This window comes from Mauremys mutica, chromosome 8 (assembly GCF_020497125.1).
Source record: "Mauremys mutica isolate MM-2020 ecotype Southern chromosome 8, ASM2049712v1, whole genome shotgun sequence".
In the NCBI taxonomy this organism is placed as follows: Eukaryota; Metazoa; Chordata; order Testudines; family Geoemydidae; genus Mauremys; species Mauremys mutica.
The window spans coordinates 77,776,132-77,802,352 of record NC_059079.1 but is presented as its reverse complement, the minus strand read 5'-3'; the positions used below and the strand labels follow the sequence as shown (position 1 = coordinate 77,802,352).

General features: G+C 40.6%; 1 protein-coding gene across 8 annotated transcripts in view; it reads right to left on the bottom strand.

The window, feature by feature from the left end:
* The window catches only part of FBXW11 (F-box and WD repeat domain containing 11), a 168,370-nt gene that overhangs the window by 79,855 nt on the left and 62,294 nt on the right, over positions 1–26,221 (bottom strand). For 2 of the 8 annotated variants that reach the window (XM_045027674.1, XM_045027666.1), the window contains one exon: positions 25,423–25,524. The exons of the other annotated variants lie outside the window; for them this stretch is intronic. In XM_045027674.1, coding sequence (XP_044883609.1) covers positions 25,423–25,473 — 51 coding nt within the window. In that variant the 5' untranslated portion in view covers positions 25,474–25,524. The remainder of the gene's footprint in view (positions 1–25,422; positions 25,525–26,221) is intronic. 8 annotated transcript variants of the gene reach the window in all.

The following is a 26,221-nucleotide window of genomic DNA, read 5'->3' as shown; positions in this document are numbered from 1 at the left end:
CTTTCTGAACTGAGCTCAGCTGAGTCTGGTATCTCCAAGCCCTCTCTTCATCCTAACATACTCAAAGTCAAAGGGATGTGGGCAGGTATTTTACACATTTTTAAATGTTAACAAGTTATCTGTTTAATTTCACTGTGATTTGATATCTGGTAATTAGCACTGTATGTTTTAACTTTGTTTCTAGGATGCCAGCACTTGCCATATGTCACTAACAATTTAATATGCATAATTTCTGTAAATATTTAAATTTCCATATCTGATTCAATATTTAGTAAGCCTGATGCCTCACTTTCCATTTCAGAAATCCTATAAACATATAATTTTTCCCCACTGTCCCTTTTTAGAAGAATTGTTGCTGCTAGCAATAGACTCAAAAATGCCAAATATAATTTATTAAAAACCTTTTAAAACATACTTGATCATTTCTCGCCATGTGTAAGTTTCAGTTACAGCACTAATCAACAGGTAAATTTAGTGCTTTAAAAATCTGAGTGGAAAGCTTTCAAATATTGCCCCCCCAGTTAGTTTCAGATATACTGGAGCAAGAGTTCCCCTTAGCTGATGACTGCAGAAATTTTTGGTAGTAAAAAGGCACACCTGTGTTTTTGTTTTGTTTTACTTTATTTTTAAAGATGCATCCATAGGCTAGTCATGAACCTCTATTGCTGCGTTCACTTAAACTAAGAATTCTCTAAAGGTGTTTGTTCCATTTCTGGACTGGAAACTTTCACACAAAAGATTAGACATCTCACTCTCTGTGTCCCACTTAAAGCCACTAGATCTAGTAACCTCTAGATTTTGGAGTATGAATTTTAAAGCTAAAAGCATGCTAACCAGTAAAGTAACATTTTTAATGATAAGATGAATTTTACTACTTATGGAACTTCAGAAATAGGATGCATATCAAAATGCAGACAGACCCTTAGACTAGAGCAGGGTGGCAACCTTCGGCACTCGGCCCATCAGGGTAATCCGCTGGCGGGCCGCGAGACATTTTGTTTACATTGAATGTCAGCAGGCAAGGCCCCCCGCAGCTCCCAGTGGCGGCCATTTGCCTTTCCCGGCCAATGGGAGCTGCGGGAAGCAGCGGGGGCTGCAGGGACGTGCTGGCCGCTGCTTCCCGCAGCTCCCAAACAGCAAACCACAGCCACTGGGAGCTGCGGGAGGCTGTGCCTGCTGACAGTCAACATAAACAAAATGGCTCGTGACCTGCCAGCGGATTACCCTGACGGGCCGCGTGCCCAAGGATGACGACCCCTCGACTAGAGTAAGAGAGTAAATGGCTTTCAACAGGGGCAAGGTCAACTTGAAAGAAACTTACTTTTGTCTACTATTGTTTCAAGTGTTAAAACGGAGACTGGACAAGATGACCTATCGAGGTCCTTTCCAGTCCCACATTTTGACAATTCTAGGATTACTTTAACACTAGAGAATTTTTTTTAACATTGCGCTTTTTACAGAACTTTATAGAGTCAGTTTCACTCTTTCCCCTATATAGTCAGTTAGTTTCTAGCTTGCCTGCATTTTTCACTCAGTAACGAGGGGGAGAGAGAGCATTTAAAAAGATAGGGAAATGTGGGTATTAAAACCACAGGAGATAGCAGTTGGTTCCAAAAGCAGGTATAGTTCCTGAAATTACTTTAATTTTTTAAAAAAAATTCAGAATTCGAGCTGACACTGTCCCTTTAAATATCAGATTAAAAATGGTCTCCTAATTATGTCCCATAGGAGATCTGAGTAAGAACTGCAGGATGAAGCCTAACACATTCAATATATAACAGTAATTCAGATATACAAGAATTGTGGTTTAACACACACGATATTCAGGGTGGCTGGAGTAGAGAGATCAGGGCTCAAACTGCTTGTTTCTATCACATTAATATGGTGTTATCTTGCACAAGGACAATCAGTACTGTACTATATAACTGTAGCAGTTGATGAGTCATCCCTGCACCATTCTGATTACTGAACCATGAAGACCTGCAAAACTTGTAGACTACATACACTTTGGTATACTGCCCACATTTGACCACAAATTTACCTTTTAAAATGAATTTTTCCATCCCTGGTCTCAAAACAAAGCACTACAGTCTCATGCAGAATCGACTTATTCCCCAAGGGAAAATTATTTTAAAATCTACCAGATATCTAAGGTTAATTTTTTTAAGCTCAGTTCTAATTTTTCATAGTGCCTGCTGCCCAGCTCAAACTGAAGGTCAAAAAGAGCTGACAACACAGAAAACTCTTAAATACTAATGGCATCCAGCCGTAAATGGCTATGAAACTCACTAACAATACTGTACCAGAATCTCAGCAGGTCACATTTGCTTCGCATCAGCAGCTACCACAGCAGTTTCTCTCCAGTACAACTCTAAGCAATAATTCTCTATCAAATTCATAGAGACTCTCATTGTTTCTTATGTGACTGAAGCCTGAAACATACAGAACACGCATACTTCCAAGGAAAGATAAAGATTATTTTCTAATCAGCTATCCAAACAAGACATTTAATCATAACCTCACCCTGTGAAAGCTTTGCTACTATTGTCTAATGATCGACAGTCAAGCTATCTCTGAAATTCAGTTCCTTAGATATACGGACACCACAAAATTATCTAGAAAGGTTTCCGTAAAAGGATGTGCAAATTAATAATAATAATAATTCCACATTGTTGCCTAGAATGGAAAAATGTATCATACTCCACAAAAAAAATAAAATGTTTTAAAGCAATGCATTAGCTTCACAATTGAGAGTAAATACCAAGGGTACCTAAGATTAATGGAATATTTAGTTATGAAATTGATTTTCTACCTTTACACATCACGCAACTACATTTCAGAAGAGGAGAGGATAGGACATCGCAATTTACAAAAATCAAAGTTATTTCAAGATTTAGTTCCTTGAATTATTTTTATTGAATTCAAAATACTATTCCCAGTTCTCCCGTGTAAAACAGAGCTGATAACCTGGCTTCCTGTGGTTCACCCAATTAATTTTTCCATACAATTTCCAATAAACTTTATAAACAGAAAAAACAGGCCTTCTAAGTATTAAGCAAAGCACTAGGGTGGAAAACAATCTTTCCACTAGATGCATGTGGCAATTTAGTTTCAGAAAAGACTTTAAATCCACCAGCTGCATAATGGATGAATTCAAACTAGTGTAGTAAATGGGACTTGAGTTGTGGATTACCAATTATGCCTCCTTTCCATAAGCACATGTTTCCTCCTCCTAGTTTCAGGCCCATTTGTATACACCTATTTAAAATATTGGCTTGAAATTAAAATGCATTCTGTAGGATGAGAGTATGATTTATCTGTCAAAAAAAGATTTAAAAATTAAATTGAAGTTTTTAAAACTAGTATTTTATAATAAATGCTTTCTGAATAGCAATAGGAACTGTGTTTAAGAGTTTTCAGCAACCTTTTAATTTCCCTATAAACAAATAAAGAGAAGAGTGGAAATCTGATGGGAAAGTACTAGATTGATTTAAAAGGTGATTATACTTATTGGTTGTTTACCAATAAACGTGGCAAAAGTAACATCAATCTTTGGAGGAGGTTCACATGGATTTATAGATATACTCTATTACAGAGATTATTTTGTTTTTTAAAAGTCTTCTTTATTTTAGGTCTAAATTCTATTAGAACTTCCATACTAAGGCATACCTAAATCCAAGGAGGCAGAAAGAACAGGCAGTCCCTCCTACGCAATACGTAAATCTGTTGAAGCAGAGTGCAGTTCAACATCCTCCTAATACTGTCTTGGAGGCAGACAGGCAAGTAACTAAGTCCTCAAATTTAGGAAATATATTGGTCGGGATCAAGGGTAAATATATTTGCAATCTAAAGGGCCTTAGCTGAAGATGTGAGCAGTTTCAAAGGTCCTTCTGGGGACGCAGGCTGAATCCATGGTTCAGGTTATATGTGAAAATGAGTTTAGCGATCTCATTTTAAAACCCACTTGTCCACAAAACCACCAGTCTGCCAACTGGAAGAAAATACACAATCAAGAATGGTCCAGGATAACAAAGGCGTGCTTAGGAATGCTGTGTAAGGAAGACTGAACAGTGGTTTCCTGTATTAAGGTGGTGCTATAAATTCTCAGTTACACAGGCATCAAATTCACCACACACACAAAAAATTATTCCAGATTATTAAACAGTTCCTTCCTCCCAATTTATGATGCTCTTAATCTCTGTATACCTACTATTAAAATATTTTTGATCATATTCTTCCATTTTATAAAATTTACTAAAAGCCAGGATCTCTGAAGCAGTTTTATTATTATGCCCATGAACAAAATGGTGCTGTACGGGAGAAAAATACAAATAAAAGTGGAGTACATGCATATACTAAGCAAATTAATTGAGTGACAAGTACATACTGTACACTGCATTCTGAAAAAAACAGCTGAACAAAAGATAATTTAAGTGATTCACAGTCACATCAAAACTACCACGGGTCTGCAGTGTCAAAATTCTGCTGTAGTATTTAATAGTCCTGGATTGAAATGTCAAAGAAGCTACAGTTTTAACTATATATTCAAAATTGGGGAGTCTGTAAAGTAAACAATTTGTTCTTCCCAGTTTTCAGGCTCAGATATTTGCACTCCTTTCTTCCACAACCCCTCTATCTCTCTATGAAGCAAAATTGCATCCATTGATATTTGTTCTTGTTCCTTCCCCCCTCCTCCCAGTGACTGGCAGTTTTAATTGGTAATGCAAAGAGATAAGAATCTATAATTACTTTATCCAACCTTTGGGGTATACTGCGGAAATTGGGGAAACCAATACAATCAACCAAATTCCAGAATGCAAATCCTCTTTGCTAGCCCTCATTTTAATTTGTTCATCTTAAAAAAATTTTTAGAGTAAACAAGTGTGGGAATGGAAGTGGACAGGAAAGTCTTGATACTGTTGCATCTTTATATAGAGTGAAATATGAATAATGCACAACGAAAAAAGACTAGAAACAGTTGGCTGTTTCAAAAATAGGGCCATATCGCCTATAAATCCCATTTTTCTCTAAAGACACCTTTAGACTTAAGCTTCATGTCCAGCATGGTTCTTTGGATTCTTGTAACAAGCTTAGAGCAAATATTCTTTCTGCATTTTATGCCTTTTTATGTTAGTCTATTATAGATTTGACAGCTCGCTCATTGAGTTGTACCAGTCCATGATATTCCTCTTAGCCACAACCTTCTAGCCAATCACCAATGTAAGCGTACTTTTGAAGTCATGGCTAGTTGGGCATCCAAAAACATTGACAATTCCTAAAGGGCTTTAAACCCGTGGACTGACAATTTAAGGACAGATGCCAACAGTGGGAGATGTTACAGAGGCTCCTAATTCTTCAGAGCGCTTTTTTCAATCTTGCTTGAGTTCAGCTTTAGCTAGTTTTTCTTCAGTCATATGAAGATTGTTGCTAGGTATGAAAGCTGGGTGACTGGACTCTTTAGATTAAGGGGGTCCACATACTGCTGGCCCTTCTGCCCTAGTCAGCTCACCAAGTCTCCCATCAGTTTCAGACAGATGTTGAATAATACGGGAAAAAGTAAGCACGTGAGAAACTCTGGCGATGAAGACTGTGGAGGTTGAGGAACAGTTAGCCAATCTCTGGGTTCAGTCTGAATCATTTCAGAGACCTTGTGTTTATCACAGAGCTTTTTGGAGACAATGGTATCAAAATACCACAGAGGTCCAACAAGATGGAGAGGGATACAGTTCTCTTGTCTATGAACAGGAGGATGTCATTTAGATCAACAACTGCTGTTTGCTGCCTTGTCCTGATCTGGAGTGTGACAGAGATCCAAAATAACAGCTGCTAATAGGCTGCAATTGAGCATTTTTGCCAGCTTCTTAATTAACTTAGAAAAGGGAGAGTAACGACAGCAGGGTGGTCTGCAAAAGTCTTATGTTGAATGACTGGACTGCATATTTAAGAGTGAATGGCAACTTTCATAGGATGTACTGACTACCTGTTAGGAGTTCCACAAATTGTCTATAGTGTACTTTTACCATCCAGGGATGACAGGGCCAGAAGTCACAGGTGGCTGTCCCAATTGTGTCATTGTTTCCATAACTGCTATGTTTGTGAATAGAGCAGTTTTTTGGCAGGACTGATAGTCCTGCTCTTAGCTTATTCTTGATGGACCAGGAGATCATTCCTGATCTGGGGGATGATTCTTCTGTGAAATAGGGTTATCCCTTTCAGTAAGCGGTGTTGTGCTCTGGGATTGAATATATGCGGCTTGGGTTTTGTAAGCTGTTGGTCGGGGCTCAACTCTCCAGCTGGCGGGAGGGGAGCCACGCCGACTCGCTTCTTGTCCCTCTAACTGGTGGGACGGCACGAAATCAGGGTTAGCACCGTCTCACGTTCTCAGGCCCTCTGGATCAGGGGGGGCTGAATAACGATAGTTCAATATAAGCCCAGGCCCTCTGGAGCAGGGGGCTGGGTGACCGCAATCAGTCTCAATAAGCCCAGGCCCTCTGGAGCAGGGGCTTGGGCAACAGCAATCAGTCCCAATAAGCCCAGGCCCTCTGGAGCAGGGGGCTGGGCAACAGCAATCAGTCCCAATAAGCCCAGGCCCTCTGGAGCAGGGGGCTGGGCAACAGCAATCAGTCCCAATAAGCCCAGGCCCTCTGGAGCAGGGGCTTGGGTAACAGCAATCAGTCCCAATAAGCCCAGGCCCTCTGGAGCAGGGGGCTGGGTAACAGCAATCAGTCCCAATAAGCCCAGGCCCTCTGGAGCAGGGGGCTGGGCAACAGCAATCAGTCCCAATAAGCCCAGGCCCTCTGGAGCAGGGGGCTGGGCAACAGCAATCAGTCCCAATAAGGTCCGGGTTCAGACCCTCAGGCAGGGGACGAACACAAGGCACACAGTCTATCAGGGTAAGCCCAGGCCCTCAATTAGGGCGGGGCAGCATAATAGCAGTTCTACGCCCAGATCCTTACAGCAGGAGCTGGGCAACACCAGTTCAATATTAAAACCCAGGCCCTCTGGATCAGGGGGCGGGGTACCAACAGTTTACTACAGCAGTTCAGTTTAGGGCTCAGGTCCTGACGTCAGGAGCTAAGCAACGACAGCCACTCAGGTCAGTGCAGGCGTCTGTCTGCGTTGGGGTGAGGGGGAGACTGCCACCCGTGAGTGGGGTGGCAGGGGGGACACAGGCCCACCCACTCCACTGTGTCCCAGCCCGGGGCCCTATTAGCGGCTAGCACGGCCGCTGGTCAGTGGGGTCCTGACCGAAACACACCGACATGGGCACCTCGGTGCCTATAGCCTGACAGGGGTCGGCTATCCCCGGGCTACAGTCAATTTCCCCCTCTATGGGTACCTGCTCCTCGGTCGCTGGGAGTTCGGACCAGTCCATCGGCATGGGGTCCGCAGGACCAGGGCTTGGGGGCAGGTCCGGCAACTCCTGTGGGAAGTCCGGCCCGGCTGCCTCCGATGGCTCCTCCGGATAACAGCAGGGTGGAAGCGGCGGCGGCGGCTCCTCCTCGTACCGGGCGGGAGGAAGTCCTAGCGGCTGCTCCGGGTTCCGATCCCGGGGAAGTTCCACGGGTTCCTCATCGTACCAGGCGCGGGGCAGTGGGGGCCAGTCCGGATCGCCGCCTCGGGTCCTGGAGGGTTCCCAGTCTGGAGCTCCCGCCGGCACGTCTGCTCGCGGCGGTGGCTGGCTCCTGACTGAGCTCTGGCGTTCTCCTTTTCTACTTCCTGTCCCACCCCTTGACTTCCGGGGGGCGGGGACAGGAAGTGGTGGCTCAGCCCAGCTGGGCTTCTGGGAGGGAGCGCCCTCTGCTGGGCAGGAGGGGAGCCACACCGACTCGCTACAGGTTTACAGAGTGATTTACAGTTTGGAAAAGTTCTGTGGGGCATGGCTTTGTTGTCTCTATAACACTTATAGCCATGACAAAGGTATGGGGAAACTGTGTTCAAATATCAGATCGAATTTTTGATGCATTCACTTGAGCTTAACATCCTGCATGGTTCTTTGCATTCTGGTGATGTTACAGAAAAATCCTTCCATGATTTAATGCATTTTTCACTCCTGTTGTCGCTCATCTCGTCAACAGATTGTTATATGCTGGAGACAGAGGGTATGATTTTCCCAATTGTGTGCACAACTGGGCATGCAATTACCACAGTCATACACACAAATGACAAGCTATTTGAATTTGGCCTATTGTCTCACTAGTTTTGTTCTTCAACTAGAATAGGCCTTTAAGTAATAAGCTGCTGAACATCTTATAAAAACAGAGAACCAAAATCCACTGTTATTCATTAACGAATATTTTCTGCAATGAGTTCCATGAAATATTCTCAAAGGAAACCACCTAAGAATAATTAAACCTTAAATTAAATTCTAAAGATTGCTTGTATCATAGAAAATTTTCTGTCCAATTAAAATTTCAGTTAAAAAACAGGACCCCTAACCCACTTCACATACTGGCGTTCTGATACTCTAAAGTTGTCAATTAGGACTAATTCTAGATCTATATAAATGCATTTACCTCCAACTTTAATCCAGCTACCATGACACAATCCTACAATTAAAAATTCCACAGCCATGACACAGGTAGGGAAGATCATGTCCATTTCTTTAAACTTTACGTATTAGTCATCATTAATAAATCTGTGTGTTCAGTATCCTAACCAAAGTGCAACACGTAATTTTTTTCCCCTCAGCACAGAGATCATATTCCCTACAGACATGTGAGATTATCTCATTATGTATTAATTAAATAAAAAGGCCTTGATTTTAAAAAGTAGAATGATTTTTTTTCCTTATTGACTTCATTTTTACTCACTGTTTCCTCCTCTACAAGCACCTGACTAGATAAGGAATTCTTTAAAGGGCATTTCTCAACAGACATGTTCTTCTGTTATTTTTATTAGTAGGTGTGACTGCATTAACATGTTTTTCCAAAACATGTAAACTTACAGCTAGAAAAACACTTCATAAGAAATCAAAAGGAAAAAACATGAATTTATACTAAGTATTTCTAAGATGCCTATCATGACAGCATCAAACAGTAATGGAATGTATTGCTCTTAAAGTAACTGAAGAAAGGACATACATGTGAAACTCAATTATTTCCGCTCCTCCCAAATACCTATTGAAAATTAAAAATTCTTCAACACAGGCCATCACACAAGTTCTACAATGGGATTTTATTAACAGTGTACACTAAATATCTTTTTCCTCTTTCAGGGAGGCATGTCCCCTTGCCCGGCTCCATAAAAAAAAAAAAAGCAAGCTCCCCAGCCATCCAGACTGATATCACAGTGACTGGCCAGGTCATGTCCACTAGCTTAGGGATCTAGTTACCTCTGCAGAAATTTTAATCCTTGCTATGGGCTAAGCAAGCATACATTGGGATGATAATAGAAGGAACGCCTGTAAAGGCCACAGAGATACAAGCTGGCCCAATGGAGAATTCCTAGACAGACACTAGAAACAGGATGAGATGCAGATCACAGCCTCTCTTGCACTGAGAAACATATGTGCTTGCATTAAGACTGAATGATCGTGTCTGTCCAGGCTCTGAGATGGAAAACTGCAAGGGTCTGAGTTGACTTATTAGAAAGCAATTAATTTTCTAAAGTGTGGATCATGTCCCCATTTACACACTTCCCCTTTCCTCAGCCAGGGGAGGTTTAACATCTAACCATTTCTTAGGAAGACCACTAGAGCTATGAGGTCTTTTATATAGAAGTTTTGGAATAAAAAATAATCCAAGAGATACAGCTCTGCCCTGAAATGCTTTTTCCTGAAGGCATATGGCAGAAAGCTAAGATGGATATGCACAGAGACTATAGACTCCTGTCCAGTGGCCACCAGGATAGTCTGGAGTGTTTCCATCTTGCATTTCAAGGTTTTGGGACATGCTTGTTCAGAAATGTGAGGTAACGAACTGCTCTACTGATCACTAGGGCACTAAAACAGGATGTGATGCAGACTACGGACTACATTGTGCTGAGGAAATTCATCTGTGAAGAATCTGAAGGTGGTGTGAAGGAAGCTGATCACATCTGAACACTTCTGTGGGTTTTTATTTTTTTAGGATGGAGACAGGAACAAATTTATGTTAAGGGTCCTAACCAATTCTATTAAATCTTTTTGGATTGTTTCTAAAACTCACTTGCCTGATGTGGTGAGAGGCCACTTTTCCATGAGGAACAGGTTGTTCTCCCACTTTGTAGTGAAAACTTTGGGACTGTCTAGTTATGAAAGTATTCTGTCCCGAAAATTCACATCTAGAGCAACCTTCCTCTGCTGTATCAGTTTTATCACACTTGGCTGATGGGTTTCCACAAAAGTCTGCTCAGTTGTCTGTTATATTCTATTAGGCTGAGAGAGATCTCTGAACTTATTGAAGGATTCCACCACCAGTTTGTCAAGCAGCTCCCCAAAGACCTCTCCACTTTAATATACTTGATACAGCTAGGAGTTATTGAGTGCAGTTGCCTCCTTCCCAGGATCTTAATCACTCAGACAGGATAGCTCTACATGCCTTCCCAAGAACCGCAGTGCATCCAGTAAGTTGAGCAAAACTTTGGACCAGACTACCTGTTAAGTCCTTTGAGTTTTCTTAGCTTTACAATGTAGGGCATCCAAAAAAGCATCTGGCCATCCAAGAATGGCCCCTGAACAGCAAGCTGATGCTATTAATGCTTGTAGGGCCATCAAGGCTGCTTCTTAGCTTCTCCCAAGTGAGCATTCCATCCTTCTGTCATGGGTTCTTTTGGTAGAACATCCACCAGTGTGTATGCAGGGTAATGTATGAGTCCAATTTCAAATCCTAAAGGAATTTCTTTTCATTGTTTCACTGCCTTATCTTCCTGCTCCTTCTTGATTTCTCCTGTGGAAGTGACAGACCAGCGATAACCCTCTCAGGCAGAGCAGTCTCAAAATACACCTGCAAACAGTCTATTCTGCATTTCTTCCTTCTCTCATGACAGAGTTTACTTCTTCTCAGAATGAGTACACATTTTTCCTAGTGCTTTTACTTTTGGTTTTCCTTTCTGTGACCTGCACAGCAGTTTGTCACAAGAAGGCCCCAAAGAACAATGATAACCTACTTCAGATTTTATATATTGCACTCTCCCCTTTGGCTAATGCCTCAGTTTTAGTTATCCAGTCAGACTGTGGAATGCCAGTGTTGAAACAGTATTATACCAATTTTCTCTGGCAACTGGCCCTGTAATTATTTCTACTATTTTGGGGTGCCTGCAGATTCTTTTTCTGGATTCATAAAGGGAGAGGAATGCAAGATACACTAATTTTTCCTCAATGGAGTCAGAAGATTTAGGTGGGTAGTCCTTTAAATCTCTGATCTGACCTTTTCATACACCAGAGAAAAAGATGCCTCTGGATTACTGGGGAGGATCTCAAAAACAAGGCGCTTTACCCAGGAGAGAAAATCTCATGATAACATCACTGAAGATGAGGCTAGACCAGATGATAACAACCTCCTTCTTCCAGTAAATCTTGATTCAGGACTGGAAGGGTGTGAATTTGAATGCCTGGCTGAGAGGATCCTAAGCAACACAGTGACTGGCACACTACTGGTTGAGAGTTGATGGGCCTGAAAGGCCTCTTCCCCACTAGCTGTTAAGTCTTTTGGGATAGTTTTGCTTTGTAATAGCTACTTCTTTTGGGACGGGTTTTTGCTGGAACTGAGGACAGATTTGCTGGACCTGCAATCAATGGGAGTGGGGCTGCAGAGGCTCATTACGGGAGTGTGTGTTGCTTTTGAAGAACTATCCATGGATCACTGATCTGTCCTTGAGAAAGTAACTGTGATACATTCTTCTGTAGAGGCTCTCTTCTTCAGGTTCAGGGACATGTCCTTTCCAGGCTGAGAAATGGTGAAAGCCCTGGGTCTTAAGTAGCAAGAAAGTGGACAAGCTGAAGGAGCAGATCTTTGGTTTATTTTTATTCTTCTGTTTGGCCTGGCACACTGAAAAATGGCTGGTGCAGAAAGGGGTTCAGTGAAGTTTGTCAGTAGGGAGTCAAAGAAACAGTCTTGCTATAGGCACACAACTCCACACAAAGCAGCCCTACATGCAAAGAGATGACAAAACAACTATTGAATTGGTAAATGAATTTACTAAAACTGTTAAAGAATTCAAAGGGAGCAAAGAGGTCTCTGTCTGCACACTCTCAGCTGCAAAGGCAGTGCAAACTGGAAGGCTGTTTAGAGGGAGACAGGTAAGTCCCTGACAGGACTAGTTTGGCTCTCAAAGCTGCAAGCAGGTTGAAGATCCACTGAAAGATCCTTGGTTCTGCCTGTGCAAGTGTTATTCTTCGTAAATTTACAACTACTTACATCATCAAGGATCTACAACCTATCCTGAAAGACAATCCATCACTCTCACAGATCTTGAGAGACAGGCTAGTCCTTGCTTACAGACAGCCCCCCAACCTGAAGCAAATATTCACCAGCAACCACAGACCACACAACAAACACACTAACCCAGGAACCTATCCTTGCAACAAAGCCCGTTGCCAACTCTGTCCACATATCTATTCAGGGAACACCATCATAGGAACTAATCACACCAGCCACACTATTAGAGGCTCATTCACCTGCACATCTACCAATGTGATATAATGCCATCATGTGCCAGCAATGTCCCTCTGCCATGTACATTGGGCAAACGGAACAGTCTCTACGTAAAAGAATAAATGGACGCAAATCAGACATCAAGAATTATAACATTCAAAAACCAGTCGGAGAACACTTCAATCTCCCTGGTCACTCGATTACAGACCTAAAAGTCGCAATATTACAACAACAAAAAATTCAAAAACAGACACCAACGAGACACTGCTGAATTGGAATTAATTTGCAAAATGGACACCATTAAATTAGGCTTAAATAAAGACTGGGAGTGGATGGGTCATTACACAAAGTAAAACTATTTCCCCATGTTTATTCCCCCTCCACACTTCCTTACAGCTTCTTGTCAACTGCTGCAAATGGACCATTTTGATTACCACTACAAAAAGTTTTTCTCTCTCCTGCTGGTAATAGCTCACCTTAACTGATCACTCTAGTTAGAGTGTGTATAGTAACACCCATTGTTTCATGTTCTCTGTGTGTGTGTATACTGTATTTTCCACTGCATGCATCCGATGAAGTGGGCTGTAGCCAACGAAAGCTTATGCTCAAATAAATCTTTTAGTGCCTAAGGTGCCACAAGTACTCCTTTTCTTTTTGTGGATACAGACTAACATGGCTGCTACTCTGAAACCTATCAGGTGAGATAGGTAGACTTTGCCCAGAAATTTACAAATTAGCAGTTTGCCAGGCAACCAAAAACCCCACCCCCTAACAAAGGCAATTGCAATTACCACCACCTGTAAGATGGTTGTATAGTGAAGACTACTCATCATCCGGAAATGCTCATATTTATATATGAACAACCTAGCCACAACTTATGTCCCAGTGTGCTGTCTCTACCTGCTGGACATGCATACTACAGAGGGTGATGAATGCAATCTATTCCATTTGATACAAATTAGGTGGGATTTTCAGTTGCCTAACGAGTTACTGACGCAGTCCCCTCAAATGGTCAAAATCTGGCCATTGTCCCAGTAAGAATATTTATAAACTTAAAGAGCATTGGGGAAAACACTGATATATAAAATTTATACAAGTGTTAATGAAAAAGCTTCCTAACTTTAATACAAAAATCACAGAACAGCACCTCTGCTCTTTTGGTCAGGAAATATACTGAAGAGGATGCTTTAGTTCACAGTAGGATGCTAGGGCAGGAGGACAAACTAGGTACATGTTAAGACAAGTACAGCAAATAACCACTCTCTTCTACTTAAAAATAAACAGATTTATTTATTTAAAGTCCTAAGTGAAAAGAATCACAAATGTTTAAAGAATCACTGAAGGAACTGCTTTGACAACAGTATGATCTACTGTCTGAAACCAAGGGCAAAGGAAGAGCATGGGCTTGTTAGTCCTACATTATACATTTGTTTATTAAATAAGTATCAACACACAGTAACAGATTAGGCTCAAGAGACAATTACACAACACATCAGGAAGCACTGCCCCTCCCATCCCCAACCCACCCCGCCCAAGAGGTTGCAAAGGTAACAGAAAATTGCAAGGGCTGCAATTAGACTACTTCATCATTTTTATAGTAAAAAAAAGCTGGTGTCAGAAGATGCAAAATTACAACATATGTTCTATTACAGAAACCCTAGCCCCATAATAATCTGATGTTTAGTCACTTGTATTTTCTCCAACTCCACACACAAAATCACTAAAAGTGAATTGTCCAACTACAAGAAAATGGAGTCAACACTGTTTACATTATAAAGAGAGTTTCTGGATACATAATATACACAGACATTCTTTAACTTCAAACTTGACTGCTTTTGAAAATTCCAAAGATACAGCATATTTTTAGGATTTTCATAAGGCATTTGATACTATCTCATTAAATCTTACATGCAAAATTAGTTTGAGTTCACTGGCACAAACATACTCATGAACTGTAAACTGACTGAAGGGCTATAAACAGAGAGCAGTAGTAAATGGCAATATACCAAATCTGGGGGAGTTGTCTAGTATTTTATCAGAGATCATTGAGAGATCCAAACTTATTTAACATCTTCCACAACAATTTAAGAGATGGAATGCATGTTAATGAAATCTGTATTACACACATGAGGAGGACAGACATAGTACAATAGAGGCCTACTGAGATCAGAAATACAGGTAACAAAACAAAACAAAAAAAGATTCTGCTCAGAATACGGTAAGCAAATCCAGATTATTTTTGGGGGGTGGGAGTCAAGGGGTCAACAAACAGCTACAGCTAGGAATAAGAAAACTGGGAAGTAATAACGCTGAAGGACCAACAGTGGACTAATTAGACATGAGCTTGCAACCTGATCCAGTCAAAAATAGGCCAAAGCAATTTGGGGCCATATAAACAAAGGAATGTCACAGGGCATGGAAGTAAATAGTCTCTATACACAGCTCTGGTGATACTGCATCTTCATTACATTTAGTTCTGGATCTCTCTGTCCCAGAAAGTTGCAGACAAATTAGATGGAGTTCAAAACAAAGGACTAAAAGGAACCAAGGCAGAAAGATGAAGAGAACTACTCAGATCTTGGCTAAACAATTATTATGGGATAGGGATATAGCCAATTTATTTGAAGGGTGCATACTCTAAGAAGGAAGATTTAAATCAGTACAAGGAGAAACTAAAAGAAATTCTGAATTTCAACTGAACATAAATAGATATCCTTATAGTGAGATATTAGGCTGCTGAATAGTCTCTCAAGAGAAATGGTGGATGCACTATTGGGCAAAACACTAGAAAATGTACTAAAGACGCATGTATCATCTAATTCCACGTGTTATTCCTACAATTTAACTACAATCATAAAATGGTTCTCACAGGAAGACCCGTGATTAAATCAATTACAATTTCTGAAAAAACTGCAAACTATGTTCACTAATTTGCTCCTTTTTTCACCTAATGGACTCCTATAACAGTCATCTCTACTTCCTTGAGGAAAACCATCAAAAGCAGTGTTTCAAAGATTGGCTGGAAGGGCAATATGTCTGAAATCCAAGCCCAGTTTAATCACTATAATCACCGAGACCTTAACTTTTTCCACACTGTTCTGGATAGGAGAGCTAATGGAATAAAGCATAAAGCAGTGCTGTTGGGCCAGCACTGTGACAGGATATACGGAGCTACCACCTCCTTTGTTCTTGTTCATGGCGTAGAACCTGTGAATCATGATGGACTGCTTGGATGTGAACAGGTGCATAACAGAGCTCAGAATTCCTAGGTTAGCAATTTAAAATGTCACTAGGGAAGGCTCAGGTGGTTCCACCTCCTGCCTACTTAACAATCATCTGCAGAACTGAGCTTTTCTTCCATGTGTAAGAAAAATCTTTTAGCTCGTTTGAGCAGGAAAACTGCTTTCTTGTGCAGACAAGAGGATTTGGTGACCTCATTCATTCAAAGGCCATAAGGAAGGATTGCCCATTATCACCAAAAGATGGTGATGTTTCAAGTGATCTTTCAGGGAATGCCAGACAGATGGCCCCAAGCTCCAGGGAATCTATATTCCAGGATGCCTCTTGCTAAAGCCAGCAGCCCTGCAGCATAAATTAAGAAAAATGAGCTCCCCATTCAAACGTGCTGGCCAGGTGCGACCAGATCCTGACTTGAAAAGGTCCTTCGAAGATCTCAGGAGATAACTGCAGGTCAAATCAAATCTTGCTTTGTGAATGTAAAGAAGTGTCTGCAAAGATTTCTACAGCCCACTATAGTAAAGATCATCTGTGGACTTTGATCTATGTTAATGTTGTCAATACACCTCCTCATCAATTATTGGGAGTGGATCACATCCACTCTGATTGAATTAGCCCTGTCAACACTGGTTCTCCACTTGTAACGTAACTCCCTTCTCTTCATGTGTCAGTATAGTTATGCCTGCATCTGTAATTTTCACTCCATGCATCTGAAGAAGTGGGTTTTTTACCCACAAAAGCTTATGCCCGAATAAATCTGTTAGTCTTTAAGGTGCCACTGGACGACTCATTGTTTTTGTGGATACAGACTAACGGCTACCTCCCTGATACTTTCCCTTATATTGATAGGTATTTGATTATATGTCTTAAGAGACAGTATCCATTCCAGAATGTCAGTCTTCCCATTCTAAATTTTAGTTTCCTGCAATTTGTTCATTGACTTCAGGACCACAACTGCTCAATTCTGCCAGACTGCCTGGGCAGCAAAAGAAAGATGAAGAGGGAATGCTACCAAAGGACCTATTCAGGATTGATGAATTAAAATGCATTTGGAAGTATTTATCTGGGAAGATTGGAAACGGAACAGGTTTGTTTTGTAGATCTTTGAAATTTTATGGGAAATGACCAGCAAAGACTGTACATCTCCCATCCTACCAAAAAGGTGAAGGCACAGTTTCTGAATATCAGAAGAATCTGTTTCAGAAAGGTCCCAAGTCCTCTGAAAGATGGAGGGCAATACCCACTGTTCTTGTTGCAAAATGGTTGTCTGTTGAAGCTGGGTCTGCCAATCGTCCTGGTCTACTGTCCTCAGGAACAGCACCTATGATCTGTGGACTTTTGAAACATAGCCTTAGAAGGGCTGCTTACTTCTGTAAGATCTAAATTCTCCCCTGTTGCCTGGAAAAATGGGACAGACCTTCATCTGCCACCTCAAAACACTCCTTTGTCAAAGAGTTCCCTGGTAATCCTATCCTCAGCCTATTTAAAACAAAAAAATCTGCCTGGATGCATGCCTATCAGGACCTAATCTCAGAGCTATCTTCTGGATGCTTCATTAACTGCTCTTAGTCTGGAAGTGAAACAGAGTCTAGGAATAAGTTGGATACAGAGGCAGCAGCTGAAAAAAAATCTAAAGCAGTGGTGACTTCAGGTCTGATTCTTACTGATAGATAAGTGTTTAAATACTTTTCATCCAGGTTCAGATGGAAAGTAGGTAGATACAAGAGAGGCACTATAATCACAAAATCTAATAATCTACCCTTTGAAGGAATAACTGTCTCTAACGAGGAAACATGTACATCAACTTTAGAAGGGTCATGCAGCTTTACTTTAGTTTTTGGCCTTGTAATTAAGATTTATATTTGAACATTCTAGTCAGATTTGATTACATCTTCCTGCTATCAATATTAAACAATGAGAATCAGCATTTCAATATTAATTCTCACAAAATCCTCAAGATGTGTAAAATGAATGATAATTCTTACCTATCAGAATTAAAAACAAATATTTTATCATCTGCTCAAGGCCATGGAGGGAATTGTTAGCAGAGTCAAAAATTACTACTCACTAGTCCTTGGCTTCTAACCCCCTATTCAACCCACCTGATTAAGCTGCTTTTTTTAGATTTGGTTTGTTGCTGCTACAAGACTGGTTCTTCAAAAACTAGGATCAGAAGATGATGCCAGGATATGTAATGCTGAGTGATGACATGGATTGAACTGTATGTCCTAATTCAAACTGCCTCTGGAAGTTTTTAATAAGTTTTCCTTCAGTTGTTTGGATGTTCATAGAAACCTATTTCTTAAAACTGCACAACCACAAAAATAATACTTCAGAAAAAGCACACAAACTGAGCTGTGACAGACCACCAGTTATCACTTGTGATATTAAGCATAGGAGGGTTTGTAGCGAAGCAGCCTAATGACACAGTAAAGGACTGAGTCAAGAGGGCTGGTTTCTGCTCCCCACCTACCACTAACTCACCGTGTACCTTTAGGTAACCTCTCTGTGCCTCAGCTGGTCTGTCTAAAATCGGTTTGATAACTTATCTCTAGCTCAAAGGTATGTTGTGAGAGTTAATGTTCATAAAGCTTTGTCAGCCACAAATGAAAAGCTCAGTATTTCATTTTTAACTGAAAAAATATTTATGATTAATGTATGAAAAGTTCCATTATTTGTACTAACATTGGTGTTTGAACAACAGACCCAAATACCACATTATTTTGGGAAGGTATATTTGTTATGAAAGAATACCAAAAGGGAGCTTAGGTAAGTAAATACTAAATTGCATTTTGTTGTTTTAACAAAAAAGCAGACTCTCTCTATTTTGTCTTTAAGAGTGATGGTGCTGAATTTTCACACTATTACGCTTTCATTTGCTTTACAAAATACTCTATATGTATTAAATACAAAAAAATCCAAATTGCTCAGGGCAAGCAGGAAGCTTTACCAGGAAAGTACCAACTTCTACACAATTTAAGAGTCCATTTAGCTTTCTAGACCTTACTACTGTGAAGAAAACGTCCAAATGTGAACTGCGTGTAAATCAATATAGTGTCATCTTCCTAACAATACACCTACATTTCTCCATTACCCCTACTGTTGCTCGTAACTTTCCAGTGGGCCTTGCCAGCATTCATGGATATTCAAAACTCTTGGAAAGCAATGAAACCGACAGGAATTGAATCAGTTTTATTCTGCTGCTGCTTGGGAAAGCTTTAATAGCAGAGAACATAAAACTGATCTGATATGGCAAACCAATGCTCCATCTAGCCCTGTCTCTAATATTGGCCAGTCCCAGAGCTTTAAAGGGGAGGATACAAAACAGGGCAATTTTGGAGAGATCCACAATCTTCCCCTCCTGGCTTTGTCAGTCAGAGGTTTAGAGTTGCCCCGAACATGGGGTTAGATCCCTGATCATGGCTAATAGCCATTGATAGACCTATCCTCCATGAACTATAGTTCTTTTTTTAACCCAACTATACTTTTGGCCATCGCACCATCCTGTGGTAATCAGTCCCACAGATTGTGAGGCAATTAATTGTGAGCAGACAATTAAGCCATTGTCAGGGGTGGAAAACCCAAAAATTAAGATATGGGGAGGGGTACTGTGGGGAGATCCCCTGTTGGAACAGATGGAGGCGGATATAAAACTTGTAGCACCTAAGCAGGATCCACACCAAGTTCCCAGATAGTATCCTATCACCCTCCCCTTTCTGGAATCTTGGAGAGGCAAGCTGGCTTTTCACATGGGCATTGGCCCTCCTTGGATTCCTTATCTGTTCATGGTTAGTAAGTTTAGCCCTAGGAAGCATCTATTTAAGTTTCCAAGCCTTGTGTGTGGATGTACGGTAAGCATAGGCGTGTGGAGGAATACTGATCGAATAGTTACCGTATATACTCGATCATAAGTCAGTTCGTTTATAAGCCGAAGCCCCCCCCCAAGATGGATAAGTAAAAACGGAAAAAATGTTATGACCCGTTCATAAGCCGACCCTATAATTTAGGGGTCAGCAAACTTTGGCTCCCCGGGCCATCAGGATAAGCTGCTGGTGATTGGAGATGGTTTGTTTACCTCGATCGTCCGCAGGCACGGAGGTAAACCTAAGTAAACAAAGTGTCCCGGCGCGCCAGCTGCTTACCCTGATGGGCCGGGACAGTAAGTGGTGGGGAAATTTTTTGGGGGGGGAGAAGCTGGGAGTCAGGGGAGTAACCTCTGTGACCACGCCCCACATGACCCTACCCCTAGCCCGGGACCCCCACACTCGCCCCATCCCATCCCTTCCCACCTTATCTGGGGAGGGCCAGGGGAGGATGTCTGACCTGGCTGGAGCTGCTCTGCAGGCTGGGCAGCACGGCCGCAGCCTGCTCTGCCAGGCCAGACCGGGTGGCACGGCTGCAGCATGTTCCAGCGGGCTGGGCTGGGCGGCGTGGCTGCAGCATGCTCCGGTGCCCGGGCGGTGTGGCCATAGCCTGCTCTGGGGGTGGGGCCGAGCGGCCCGGCTGCAGCCTGCCAGCCCTGGAGCTGCAGCTGCTTTGCACGCTGGGGGGAGAGCAGCGTGGCCAGAAGCGGAGAGACTCTGGCCCCACCTCTTCCCTTCTGGCTCTGCCGGCTGTGCTGCCTCTCCTTGCTCCCTCTGTTGGGGGGAGGGGTTGTGTCGCACTTCTCCCTCTCTATACCCGTTCATAAGACAACCCCCTTCTCTGGTGCTTCCCTTTTTTACTAAAAATATTCAGCTTATGGACAAGTATATACAGTAAATACTTTTTGTGTTATTTGACCAGCTCTTGCTAATCTACAAATATATTTCTTGAAATCTGAATACTTGTGATGTCTTGGTGCTGTTGTACTAGCCCTTGTAAAGTTAGATTATTTTAAAATAATGAAATAGAAAACCGAGTTACAATTAAATACAGTACACAATATTTTACCCTTTACAATGCAGGAGCATGGCTTTGTAGAAGGCATCAAGTAAAATTTTCAAGACTAAGATATATTCCCCAAATTCTGGATGTTCTTACATTAACTACTACGTTATACAACCAGAAATAGAACTAGTGGCTCAACACAAGTAGGTCAAGTTTACTGATCTCTCATTTAGTTCCTGGATACTGCAATCACATCCATGCCAGAGGAACAACTGAAGTCAAAACTGAAGTTTTGCACAGGTGCAAGGGTCTACCTGTGTGGATTCAACTCCAGGATAACAACTGTGGATGGTAAGCATTTTAGGTGCATGGACAGTCTATTTTAAGCTTGTAAAGTGGCAAAGAAAATGGGGCTCCAATATTTATAACGGACAAGCAAGTACTTACACATAAGGCATTTCTAATATACCCATCTTAATAATAAGCATCAGATGACAATATTTCAGTTAGTAAATGTGACTGAGAATCTCCAAATTATTTTAAATGTTTTGAGCAACAGAGTAGCATGGTACAGAATTCAGCTTGCAGAAATGCAAAATAATGCATGTTGGCAAAATATATATTTTTTCCCCATATACACTAATTGATTCAACTTGGAAAATCCACAATGACAGACTGAAGATGCCTCACTAGCATGCTACAGCAATTAAAAACAAGAAATTCGCCTGCATGAAAAAAGCACAGCAAATAGATTAACAATGGTCAGCTCTCATTTGGAGAATAATATCCAATTCACTGGCTTCAGAGGACATTTGGTCAAATCCTGTGGCTGGATTTGAAGAGGGTCTGGTTAATTTTATGAATGTTAACGACATTTTTCATTATGCAAACTAAGGTCAGAGTAAATCTAATCTCAGGATTCATCTTTTAAGCTGATCATACTTTACTCTTGAAGCATTACACAATTTGAAAAGGTCAAAGATTCGACAAGGGCTCACTGAAGTCATTCGTAAATCCCAAGCCACTGAGTATTCACGTCTTCCGCATTCTGGTCTATTCTCTCATCAATGCACGAGGTTTTTGTGCACATAATGCAAATAGGAGTTACCAGTGTAAATCCTATGTGCATCAGTGAACGAAGGAACCTTTTAGTTCTCCTTCTGAAAGTGCAGCTAGTCATTGCCCTACTTTTATTTGTCCTATGGGGACATGAAGCACTGCTAGTGTACATACTCTGTTCTTTTTACCTGAACACTGATTTTTAAAACAACTTAAGACATCTAGCCTTTAGAAAAAGTGAAGGACAATTAATGCATCTGCTATCTAAGAATCAACAAAAAGTCAGTTTCACTTTCAGATTCCCAGTGTGGACGTATTTAGGTTGCAGACAGAGGGGAATTACTTGTTTAAAAGCAAATGTCCATGTTTTGTTTTGTTTTTTAAATTGTGGGTGCATATCACTGGTCATGATTTTGTAAAAGCTGGCTTTTCCAGAAATTTGTGTTTTGGGTCAAATATGAATTGTCGGTGATCTTTAAACAGGACCTTGCCAAATCTTATGCCATTTACAGCTCCCACTAAATTATACCACACACTTTCTACACAAACTATCAACAAAGCTCATCCAGAACAGAAAGATACTGAGTGAATGCTCAAGCTTAGAAGTTGCAACATACAGGATTAATGTCAGAGAGGAATTTCTACAGAGTAGATCGCCAGAGTTGAAACAGGAATCATACATTGTAAAAACATTTCTATCCCTGCATACAATGCTGAACCCACTCTGGCCAACTTCACAATAATCCTATCAGTGGAGATGGAATCTGAACATTCACATATTATTGGATCTTATGAGTGCCATCTGCTAAGACTAACTGATACTTAACACATCCTGTGCATGGTGCGCTCTGACACTAACATTTCACTGCAGTTACATGTAATGACTATTTGACATGGCAGCTAAACTTAAAACAAACTCAGATGAGAGCTCACAAAGTATCACAAACTGAGAAAAATTTTAAGTGCTTCATGATGTATGTCCAGACATCACAGATTCACTAGCTAGTATCTTGCAGAATTATAGCATGTCACATCAACAATATAGCACAGATTTCCAGATTCCCATGTGGCAATATACAGTACATATCTTAACATGCTCCTTTAGTGGTGAACTATAGCATAAAAAGAAACATGGCCAAAGTGAGTGTCCAATATAATGAATATACTGCACACAAACTAATACACATTCTCCTCTAGTCTAAATTTCTGTTTATAGAATTTATAGAGCACCATACCATCTAGATGTCAGATGACACTAAGAAAGGTTATCTAGTAATAGCTTTGATTTTGTGCATCTTTTGTATATTTATTAGTAATGATATCCACTGGACATCTCATTTGCATTCTTGTATTGATATTGTGAACTGCTTTAATAAAAATTAAATTATGGGGAACACCACAAGGCTAAGTTGATTTTTTGAACATACTGATGACTGGAGTTTCTGAAGAGCTGATTACAAAGAGGTTGTGATAACTTTGAAGCTATTTGAGATTCAATGATAAAGGATGTCTTGCAATATCTGAATTTTAAGTCTGCTATGAGTGAATGGGTGTAAACCCTGTGTGGAACAACATGCAACTTGAACTTAGCTAGGTTGGCTGTATTTCTGAAAGTTTACTTCTGCAACCATGTGGGAATCCTGCAATAGTTTCTCCTTGAGATCTGCAGCCCAGCAAACTGATATCTTAAAGGGTCCAGTAGGGTAAGTGATGCTTTAGAAAACCTTCCCATTCTGAAACCCAAACTTCTCAAAGTGGGTCACGAGGGTGGCTGAAGGTTGTGACATCAAAGGCCTCTCAGAAGCTGGTGAACTAAGGGAAGAGGAGCAGCTCTACCAACTATGAAGAATACTATTTAAAGGTGCTAAGCAGGCAGCTGCCTCAACCCCACTGCTCACAGCAGTCAACCACTTCCTAAACCCTATTCACTACCACCTTCTAACAAGCCTTAAAACAGTACTAGGCCACAGAACCCACCACTACCTTACACCACCCAGCAGATTTCATCTCCCTCACCATTGCGTACCAGCCCCTTCACAAAACCAACCATGGTTTCTTGCTGTGAACCAAATTCCACAATACTTCACAGTCACAACGGATTGTGCGTGTAACTAAAGGACTATGGTCATGACAAAAACCTGCAGCTGATTTTGGAGTCCCATATGGAAAAATTGAGAACCACTGCTGTTAATTTCTCATTTTACATTACAATACAAAAAAATATTTCCTCCTACTTCAAGGTGTATCATGGGTATGGGATAAGGTGGAGACTGGATTGTATTGAAGTCAAATCATGAATACAACAACCCAAGCACCATAACACTGTGGATTGGAATTTCCATTTCAGTCAACCTGTGGTTAGGTTTTACAGTGTTAATCTGTCTTGGATTATGCTATCCAACCCTAGACACATAACAGGGAAGAACATTCTCTAACCTTTACATTTGGTTTATTAGCAATGCTTTCAAACACAAGTCTTCTGACAAAAAGTAATATTTGAGTTTTCCTGTTATCGTTTACATTTGTACTGAGATAGAAGCATTTTGAAACTTTAAAATGAGAACCTCAAATGTGCCAGAACTAAAAAAAAAAAAGATGGTTTCTTGAAATAAGAGGCCATTTTCAGAAAGATTCTTATTTCACTGAAGGGTGTTCACAGTTGGTTGGTTCACTTAAATCCAAACAGAATCTGAACTGCTAAGACTTCTATTCACAAAAGCAATTCCTTCCATTCTTAAATTCCTGTGCACATGAAACAGGTTCCACCACTGAACTCTCCTATTGTTTAATATTTTAACAATATAGATAGAGTAGAGATACTGACAGTATATATTTGCACTGTCAAACATTTTATGTATTAGTGTATAGTACTTAAGAAAATATTACACAGGCTCTGTATTTATTTTCCAAGCTATGTTTCTTATGGATTCAAAACATTTCACTCATACCAAAAATACAGACTACTTTTAATTTGCTATTTTGTAAACTTGCTCTGCGCAAACAATTGGAAACAGAAATTCTCTCCCCCCGCCCCCAGTCACTGCCTATAAATTAGGCAGGATTGATTTACACCATTTACTAAACATGAAGAGCAAAGGAATTTAAGATTTATTGGTCTTGCATTTATAGGAGCTCTCATCTTTACCATATTATCTTTTCTAAAATCAAGAACTATATAAATAAATAAGTCAAAACAGCTCTGGGACTTTCTGCTAACAAAACTGTTCTGTATTCAAACATGCACAATGATGGTAACTTAATGATGTAACCAGGACCACACTAGTAAAAATCTCTTCCTCTGAATGAAAAATAAAAAATTGTATTATAGGCCATTTAGGACATTGCAAGTGATTTTTAAAAGAATTGGCAAAGCTCATTAAAACAAGTTTTTAAACCAAAAATGAAAAAGCAAAATGTAACAGGCAACATGCACAACTATACTATTTGTATCAACTTCAGGCAATAAACACAAAAGCTCACCACCCCCCACTGAAAAAATAATCAAGTTCACACAGAGCTCTCTTAATGACTCCTACAAAATAGTTAAGTAGAAGATTTCAGAGAAGGATGCACAAAAAACGTTTAGCAGACTTAACAATTTGATTAAACAGAGCCCTGAGAGAGTTTAACAATGTTCACAGTATACGCATAACACATTTACAACAAGAAAGAAGAAAGGCACCTGGAGACATCTGACACTGGGCATGCTCTGCAGGCATCTCAGTGCGCACATGCTCTCTACCAGGTTGGAGCAGCCTAGCCACAAAGACCTTGGCACAGAACACTGCAGGGTGACAAAAAGGAAGGAAGAGAAGAAGCAGTTAGATGCCACAACAAATCACTTAATGCAGGCAACTCATTAGTATGTTAAAGTGGACACGTATTTGTTTACTTCTATGTTAATCAACAGTTAGGGGCCAACAGCAAAACTACTACTGAAGATTCTTTTAAAATATATGTTTTCCCTCTGTCACATGAAGCCTAACGAGTTGATTTACCCAACTGCTCACTCCTAGCATCTACTCGAATATTTTAGCCTACGATGCACGGTATCAGAATTGTCGCAATTCATTTTCAACATATTCTGCTCTTGACTTAGTTCAGAATCTTGTATTCAAGCATTGTTATTGTCAGAAAAGTGACTACATAAAAATGGCACCTTCTTAATCTGCTTCATGTGTGTTTTCAGTTATGTTTTAGTGTAAATTTTTATGATTTTTTTTAAATTTTGCATTGTCCTAGGACACAGAACTATGGGCTTGTCTTCACTAGAAAAGGAGGAGTCGTTAGCATACAAACTTGAGGAGCTGGATTAAACTAACATGGTATTACACAAAACTTAAATCAGATTTTAGGTTCACCCATGTGACTATGTCAAACACGACTTGCCTCTGTTTATACTGGACTGCAAAGTCTTCTTTAAACATCATGTTAGTTAATACAACCACTCACGGTCATGTTCTAATTTGTCCACATTTTCT